This window comes from Zonotrichia albicollis, chromosome 3, assembly GCF_047830755.1.
Source record: "Zonotrichia albicollis isolate bZonAlb1 chromosome 3, bZonAlb1.hap1, whole genome shotgun sequence".
In the NCBI taxonomy this organism is placed as follows: Eukaryota; Metazoa; Chordata; class Aves; order Passeriformes; family Passerellidae; genus Zonotrichia; species Zonotrichia albicollis.
In genome coordinates, this window is record NC_133821.1 from 51592771 (window position 1) to 51601045 (window position 8275).

General features: G+C 38.1%; 1 protein-coding gene across 1 annotated transcript; it reads left to right on the forward strand.

Moving 5' to 3' along the window:
* The first annotated feature begins 682 nt into the window (after positions 1-682).
* On the forward strand, positions 683-8036 carry LOC102066658 (sulfotransferase 6B1). Its single transcript, XM_074537416.1, has 7 exons — positions 683-1020; positions 2433-2572; positions 3242-3331; positions 3990-4116; positions 4882-4976; positions 5616-5772; positions 6704-8036. Exons 1-7 carry the CDS (start codon positions 819-821, stop codon positions 6832-6834), a joined length of 942 nt encoding a protein of 313 aa, XP_074393517.1. The 5' UTR covers positions 683-818; the 3' UTR covers positions 6835-8036.
* The last annotated feature ends 239 nt before the right edge of the window (positions 8037-8275 follow it).

The following is an 8275-nucleotide window of genomic DNA, read 5'->3' on the forward strand; positions in this document are numbered from 1 at the left end:
TAATGCCATTTCCTTTACTGGGGTCACTGCAGCCAGCAGCTCATCATGTGAAGTGCATGATAAACACTACTCACTGTAGCTGAGGTTATATTGTTACCACCTCCCTAAGCACTTATCAGTTGTTAAACAATGATTGAGCTCATTAAAGAAATGTAGAAATGAGTAATTTTTGTGTAACCACCAGGAAAACAGACCTCTGTAGTGCAGTCTGATGAGTGGCCCAAGAGTGCCTGTGCCCCTGTGCCCTCCTGGGCTCCAGCGGCCGGGAGCAGCCGGTCACACTCACAGGAGTGTCCTCAGCTCAGTCTCTAGTGCACTGAACATCTTCTCTCCCAATCCCAACACATTTTATCTAACTTTGGTGAGAATGATGAATGATATAGTAAAGAAAAAAAGAAAATCCCAGTAGTAAGTACTGAAAAGAGACGAACTGCCTTGAGGATTTTGATCATGACATTTCAATTCTAATCTGTAATTCATGTAATTCTGTTTTGTTCTATTCTGTTTATAAACTCTGTGTTGTAATCACAGACTTTTTCGCATGATGGTTAGAAATTATATAACCCCTTTATCCTTGAACGCAATTGCATTTGTCCGCCCATCTTTTTAGTTTATGTTCAACTTCTATTGATTTCAAAGGTCTTTGACTGTAGCTGTATATATCTTTACAGGTTCAGAAAGAGGTAAGGTATTGTTCATAGGGTCAAGAAAAAAAAAGAGAACAAATCAAGCACCTATTAAAGGAAAATCTGTGGGTTTCTCCTTCTACACAGCAGTTCATTCTGTGACAGAGCCTGTGTGTGGGAGAGAGAAGAAGAATGGAGAAGTCCAGGAAAACATTTATTGATATGGTAGATAAGGCAATAGCAGCTGCCAACTCCATGCATCCTGATGAACTGCTCTTTTCTTACAAGGGAATTCTTTACCCTACCACTGTTTGCAGTCCTGAAATTTTCAAAGCCTTGGAGTCCTTTGAAGCCAGAAGAGATGATGTAATTTTGGCAGGATACCCTAAATCCGGTGAATATATTTTAATTCTTTTTATAAACAAGTTCCTGTAATAGCAAGTAATAAGGTTTGTACTAAATATATGAAATATATATTATATGATACAAAATATGATATTATGCTAAATAATTGTATTTAGAATGTTCACCAAATTTTGTAAAACTGATTTCATTTGCAAAAAGCACCATAAATTGTTTACGAATATTTGACATAGGAAATTTTCCAAAAGACTGTGAAAAAAATTCTGATTTTCTTTTCAATAGCATCAAATGGTTTTTATCATTTTTACTTTTTATAGTCATGAAGTTAAATGCACAAATTGGAGAGAATCAAAACACAGTTTTTTACACCAGAGGTAACTATATCGCCTGATATTCCACGATCTACTCAGTTAAGAGTTTTATATTTTTACAATGGAACCCTTGGTACCTTCAAATGGTATATTCAATATTCTTTAGTTTATTTCACATAGGTGTTAGGATACAGCTATCAAAAATATTTTTGTAGTCTTTGAAGTGATTACATTGTTTTTTAAGTATTCTTTAAGGAAAATCAAGAGGACATCTTTCTTAGGGTTGCAAGTTTACCCTACGTATTTCCTCAATCTACCTCAAAGCACTGGTCCACATGAAAGCCAAAGGTTTGGATTAGCTGTGCCTCAGATACACTTTAATCTTGCTGTTTCTCTCTTACAGCAATTGGTTCACACTGCTTTACAGTGGATAGTCACAGCTGAGAGGATTGTAAAGTTTTTGCTTTGTCATTGTATTTTCTTTTTGAAGAAATGTTATGCGCTGGATTGCACTAGCTAAGACTACAGTGAGAAAGATGTAGGCACCCAGTGTCCAGAAGTCAGGAAATGGTTAATTAGAGATAGGAGATCTATGCTTTTTGTTATCTTTTGAAGAAAAAGATACTAAATGTGTCTAGAAAATGTCACTTCAGAGGGTTTTTCCTATTGTTAAGAAAAATGAGTGTACAATTTATTGATCTAGTTCTGCTCCTGTCTTGAAGTACTGTGACCCATCTTTCTTCCAAAGATAATACAGCACACCAGAAAACACTTAATACATTAGGTTTTTGAGTACAGGTTCACTACCCCAGTCTCCCTTATATGTGCCACAATGAAATTTATTACATTAAGGCAGGTTTTCCTAGTTGAATCCCAGTGGTTCTTCTCCCTGATTAGTCAGTTTACAGTATACAAGTTAATTTAAGGTACTGAAGTGTTCAAGTTGGAGAAATATGTCCTTATGAGGAGCAAAGGTAGGATCCTGGGTGGTGGTTGACCAGACAGTCAGCTGTGATTGTATGACATGAAAGGAGAGCAGGTAACTCACCTGGTAGTACTAGCACCTCTTGACTTCCCTGGTAAATCCATTTCTGTCCATTCTAAACATTTTACTGTATTTTTCTTCTTTCAGGCACAAACTGGCTAAGTCAAATCTTAACTGATCTGATAGCCATATCTCAAAAGAAAACACCTGGTAGTGAAAGCAGTGTAAATGCTGAAGAACCAGAAGAATTCCCCTACCTCGAGGTTGGAGATGCTGAGAAATATGAGGTGGGAAGAGATTATGTATGGAAATGATCAACATTATGTGCTTCAAATACTGAATATATGAAGTATGATCTATTCTATTGTTTGATAAGAACTTTACCACTCCTCTTTATGTGGCATCTGGTCAGGATTAATTTACGCTGGATTATCTAATACTGAACACATACAAATAAAGAGACACTTCATTGGGACTGAGAGGAGGACATACCCATGAGATACATAAGAAGTTCAGAAATTCAATATAGCATCTTTTGTATTTAAGAAGAGCTTCATGAAGTGTCAAATCATGTATTATTAGCATTTGTCTCTTTTACTAGCTCTTCCTCCTCCTCCCCTCTCTCAGTCATTGAGGAGCTTCAGATATCACAGAGACAGCTAATCTGTACCCCACCTCTAGATTTGATCCCTTGTCTACCAGACCTGAAGAGAATTATCACTGAAGAGAACTAGCAATGGATAGTCCTTTTTCCAATTGTTCATAGGCTTTTGAAGATTAGAGCTACTCAGAGCAGCCCACTAATATCCCAGGAAAACACTCACTACAAAAACAAAAAAACCCCACTTCAGTCAGCTAATAACTGTAGATAAGTTCACCAAGGCCACATTTTAGCACAGTTCAATGAAAAGAATACTTGTACTAACTGTCCACTTTCCCCCTTCCAATTCTTCAAGCGAATGACCAAATTACCTTCTCCAAGATTTATGGTTACTCATCTCCGTCCTGAAAATCTTCCCAAATCTATCTTCCAAAACTATGCCAAGGTGAGTGCTGATTTTAATGTATTAAAGCAAAAAATTGAATGGATTAATTTTTTAAGGAGCCAATGTAGTGCTTTCTTACCAATTTTCAGAATCACGCTTTTTTACACAAGTGTTTAGCCTCACCATTTCTACATCTTTAAGGCTCTACATATTTAAGAACTGCCATTCACCTCACTTAACCACAGTTTGCCCTTATTGGCTCCTTTGTGACAGTTTCCACAAGAGGGTTGAAGGGCTTGAACAAATCCTCCAGAGGAAAAATGGATTTTGATGGGATTTCCTGTGGGAGGAATTTTATGGCATTGTTGCAAGTGAGGGCTTCAATGTGTCAAATTTCCATGAGAATTTATATTTTTGTGAATTTTCCCTGCCACTTAAATGATGAGCTATGCTTGTATTGAGCAAAACAGATTATGCATAAATAATTTGGGTAATCTGTAAAAGATAATAATTATAGGAAACCATCTTCTCATGGTACCAAAGCAAATTTAAATACTGCATCTTCTGAATTGGGAATGAAATTGCTACTTCTGCAAGGAGCACACAAGGTATTAGAAATCCCCAACTGCAGTTATAAAGTATATTATTGTTATTTCTTTTTTTATGCTGTAGTCTGCTATGTCTTTCCCTAATAAATAGTAGTACAATTTTTTTCTAGATATTGTTACTGATTCGTAATCCAAAAGATGTTGCTACATCTTTCTACCACTTTTGCAATGGCCTGCCTACTCTTCCCTCCTATGAGACCTGGGATGATTTCTTCACAGATTTCATGACAAAGAAAAGTACAGTATTTTTTTTTTGTCTGTTTCAATTGTCCAATGATTTCTTGTTGTGTAAAAACCTTTTTTCTTTGGTAAATCAGCTTCTCTAGGAATTTTTAGTTTTAAGTACAAACCAGAGATTAAAGACAGAGTGTTAGAATTCTGAAATTTTCCATGCTTGCCTTACTGCTTGAGGATAAATATTTGTCAAAACTTTACTTCCACAGGCTTTTGTAATTTGTACAAACTGGTATTTTTCCTGGAAGAGGCAGTTCTTCCTTATCTCTATCTTGGGTCCCCTCTACCCCCTGCTCTCCTATGTCCATCATGTTCTGTCCATGGAACTTTATAATCATCTCTAAGCCAAATTGGATGAAAGGAATTATTAGGACTAAGCCTAGTGCACTAAAAAGGGGACGAATTCTAATGAATTTAAAAATGTAATAGCACTACTTTAAAGTTATGAGTTTTAGGTAGCACATGGTCAGCAGAAAGGGGTGTTCAACAAGGTTTTAGACTGGATTAAGCGAATCTTACAAGATGGTCAGCAAGATGATAGCTTTTTTTGTGCACTCAAAGTTGTCTTAAAATGCCAACAAGTTTTTTTTTCTGAATTCCAAACGGTATCATATACCTAAGACTGGAGCACAACTGATAATTCCCACAGAAGGGTGTCAACTTTGTCATAAATCTGATTAATAAAGCCCTTGGCTGACACAACTTAATGAGCAAAACTTGCATAATCTAAATTTATTCTTCATCTTTGGATCCTTTTGCTTTATTTAGTGGCCTGGGGATGCTATTTTGAATACCTCTCTGAATGGAACAAATATGCTGACAAAGAAAATATTATGACAATAACTTATGAAGAGGTAAAAGAGGTAAGGTTTTCAATATTTACAAATACTGTATACTTGAAGGGACTTTTTTTTTTTTTTTAAATAATATACCCTCATACGAATGCAGGGCATCCAAGGTGTATGAGACAGATTCTTCTTTTAAGAATCTGTTTTAAGGGAAGAAGTGGTGAAATTCAAACATAAAGGCCTTCTTAAAATTTTGCTTGTGAAAACGATTCTTGTTTTTTATTTATCTGTAAGACTCGATATGGCATTCAATAACATGGTTTAGTTGAGGTGTTAGAGCATGGGTTGGACTCGATGATCTCTAACGTGTCTTCAAACCCGGTCATTCTGTGAATTCTGTAGTATAAGCCCGTATAATTGTAAATCTAAATCAACAATAATCAGTCTTTGGAAAGGAGCTCTTGTGTTTTCAGCGGTGTACATTTTACACAACTGTAAATCATATATAATATTTTGTAATCTACGGGAAGGCAGCTTGTATCTCCTCCAAAATAATTGTGTAGAAGAGAAACATTATGACCCACTCTAGTCCTGGTGAACTCTGTGAATACCCTATGTATGCAGCCAGCAGAGAGATATAGGGAAGTGCAAACACCTTGGAAAGCAGAGTCATTTGTTTGAAAGTCATGCCATATGTTACCTTCCTCTTTCCAGAATCCGGCCCTGAGTGTGAAAAACATAGCTACATTCTTTGGAATTCCTCTGACTGAGGAACAGCTCCAGCTGGTGGTAGAGAGGAGCAGCTTCCAGTCCATGAAGAAAAACTCAGACAAGACCCATGGGTCACTTGGCAATGTTCTCTTTCGCAAAGGTAGGAAGCTCCAAGGGGCTCAGAGGTAGAAATGTGCCACTCTCAAGGGCTTGGGCCATTGTCTGATTCTTTCTCCTGAACTCCCATTAGAATTGTAAGGTAGTGTCAAGCAGGGGATCACTGCTTTGCTTGAGAAGACTATCCAGGGAGAACTGGTGAGGAAGATGCACAGCAAGGCTCTCACAGCAGAGCCACTTCTGGCTGCTCACAGATGGCTGGCAGGAAGGAGGACCTGTCATGTGTCTGAATTCCTCTCCACCTCTGTGCCTGGATCACCAAGTGCCCAGCCTTTGGAGCTGGCAGCACTGGGCCAAACTCAGCCTGAGTGGAGTGACCACACTTTGTAGGAGAGTATGGGAATCTTCTGAGATGGGCACTGCCAAATTCCTGATCACTCTTACACATTAGAAGTAAGCCAAGCTAGCAAGAATCCAGGAGGACACACAAGAGAGGGAAGGGAGTAACCTTTGCAGTGTAGTGTGGGGGACATGGACATGAGAAGGGAATCTGGTTGTCAGAATCTATTTCTGCATTTTACATTAAAGAAATGACTACATAAACCTGAAGCTGCTGAAGGAGCAGAAAGTCAGCTCCGCCTCCTGGCAGATGATTCTTAATTGATTCTTCATGATCTTCTCCTTTGCCAGTCATAGCTGTCTAGAGGACAGAGATGGAGTCAAACAGGATTTTAGGCTGTTTTTTGAAAAAGTCACGTAAAGAGGAGTTTGTTCTTTTACATTGTAGGAGAAGATGATTCACATATCTATATAACTTCACTGATTGCACAAAATTGCATCGGTATAGAAAAATGTTTAATCTGGAAAATGGATCAACACGATTTAGTACACAATGCAATAAAAATGACACCTCTATTAAAAAAAAAAGAAAGATATTTCTTGGTTTTCAAGAGTTTGTTCCTGCTTCTTCGAAGGTGGTGTAAGTGACTGGAAGAATCTTTTCACTGAAGATCAGAATGAGAAAATGGACAGAGCATTTGAAGAACATATAGCAGGAACGAAACTTGGGAAAAAGTTGAAGTATGACTTGTACTGCAAAGCCTGAAGACAAATGAAATATGGTTAGAATAAGAACTTTGCAAGGCAGACTCAGACCATCTGAATTCTGTACACTGGAAACCTAGATCAAATGTTCCAAGCACCTTAGAATTGCTGTAATAGTCATTGCTGCAGACTTTATAGTGACACTAATGAGTGATAAGCATTTTGTTTTGTGGTGAGATCTTTGGCTACACCCATTTCCTGAAGATGTCAACTAATCATATTTACAAAAACTCAACAGCCCTTTTCCAGCTGCCACCTGGAAGGAAATGCCTCTTTTCTTTCTAGAGAAATTCTATCTCTATAGATGATTTCTAATTATTTAGTATGCAGATTATTTTTTCTTCCGAAATGTTTCCAATCAGTCAACATCTTCACAGAAAATATCACTGGCCAAAATAGGGATATGACAGAAGCCTTACGACAAACAAGATCATCCATGAATTCGGCACAAATTGAATCAAAGCTAGAGAAAGCTGAAAGAAGGGGAAAATGGATCAGCATCCTTAAGGCTCTTCATCTTTCTAAATGCAAAATGCCAAGATGGATTTCAGATTATGGGCTGAAGTTAACAGCCAAGATTCACTTGGAGGCGCTCCTTTCTATAGGGTCACACAGCAGCTCGGGTTGGAAGAGACCTTGAAAAATCATCTGGTACAACCTTCCATGGGAAAGGGAGCCTGGGTGAGATTCTATCTAGATATCATGTCATGAAAACCTCCAGTGATGAGCAATCTACCACATTGCTGGAGGCTTTCTTTCAGCAACTGGTTGTTCTTGCTGTGAAGAACTTACTTCATTTATCAAGATTAAACATCCCCTATTGAAACTTGACCTCACTGCCTCCTTTCCTCTCCATGTGGTGTCTCGTGAATAGGGAGCCTTTATCCTCTTTGTAGCTGCCCTTTCAATACTGGAAACTGTGTTGAGGTTGTCCCTGAGCCTTCTCAGCTTTGTGGTCCTCCCTTGGAAGCCCTCTATTTTCTTTGTGTCATTCTTGAAAATGCCTCTGTTGAGGCAGCGCGGTTGTCAGGAGTGATGGTGTGAGGCATTGCTCTACCCAGATCTCTTGTACTGACATTGGGATTTGCCGCTCTAGACAGAGTATTTCAGATTTTTCCAGGGACCTGTTCTGGAAACATAAGGCAAAATGAGGTCCTCTAAATACAGTTGAATTAAAAACAGGAAAAGCCCCAGCCAACGTATAGATCCATCCCCATGGCAGATAAAGTGTAAACATAAAAGATAGAGTTGGAAATAATGAAATATTGAAAGACTTTTTGTTTAATTCTTCAAAACCTGGTTGATTCTGCTTGGATGTAAGTGGACATGCAGAGTTTTGTAAAGAACTGGAAATGCTAGAAGTAAGACTTAGAATATTCAGGAAAGAAATGAAAGGATTCAAAAGCAGAGCAGCAGAAAATCCTGCAGCAAGGCATGTTTGA

Bases quoted from the DNA above. Each gene is read 5' to 3' on its own strand.
- LOC102066658 (XM_074537416.1), top strand. From the start codon at position 819: ATGGAGAAGTCCAGGAAAACATTTATTGATATGGTAGATAAGGCAATA. The intron at 2,573-3,241 runs GTGGGAAGAGAT...CAATTCTTCAAG, and splicing joins GAGATGCTGAGAAATATGAG to CGAATGACCAAATTACCTTC. The intron at 4,977-5,615 runs GTAAGGTTTTCA...TCCTCTTTCCAG, and splicing joins CTTATGAAGAGGTAAAAGAG to AATCCGGCCCTGAGTGTGAA.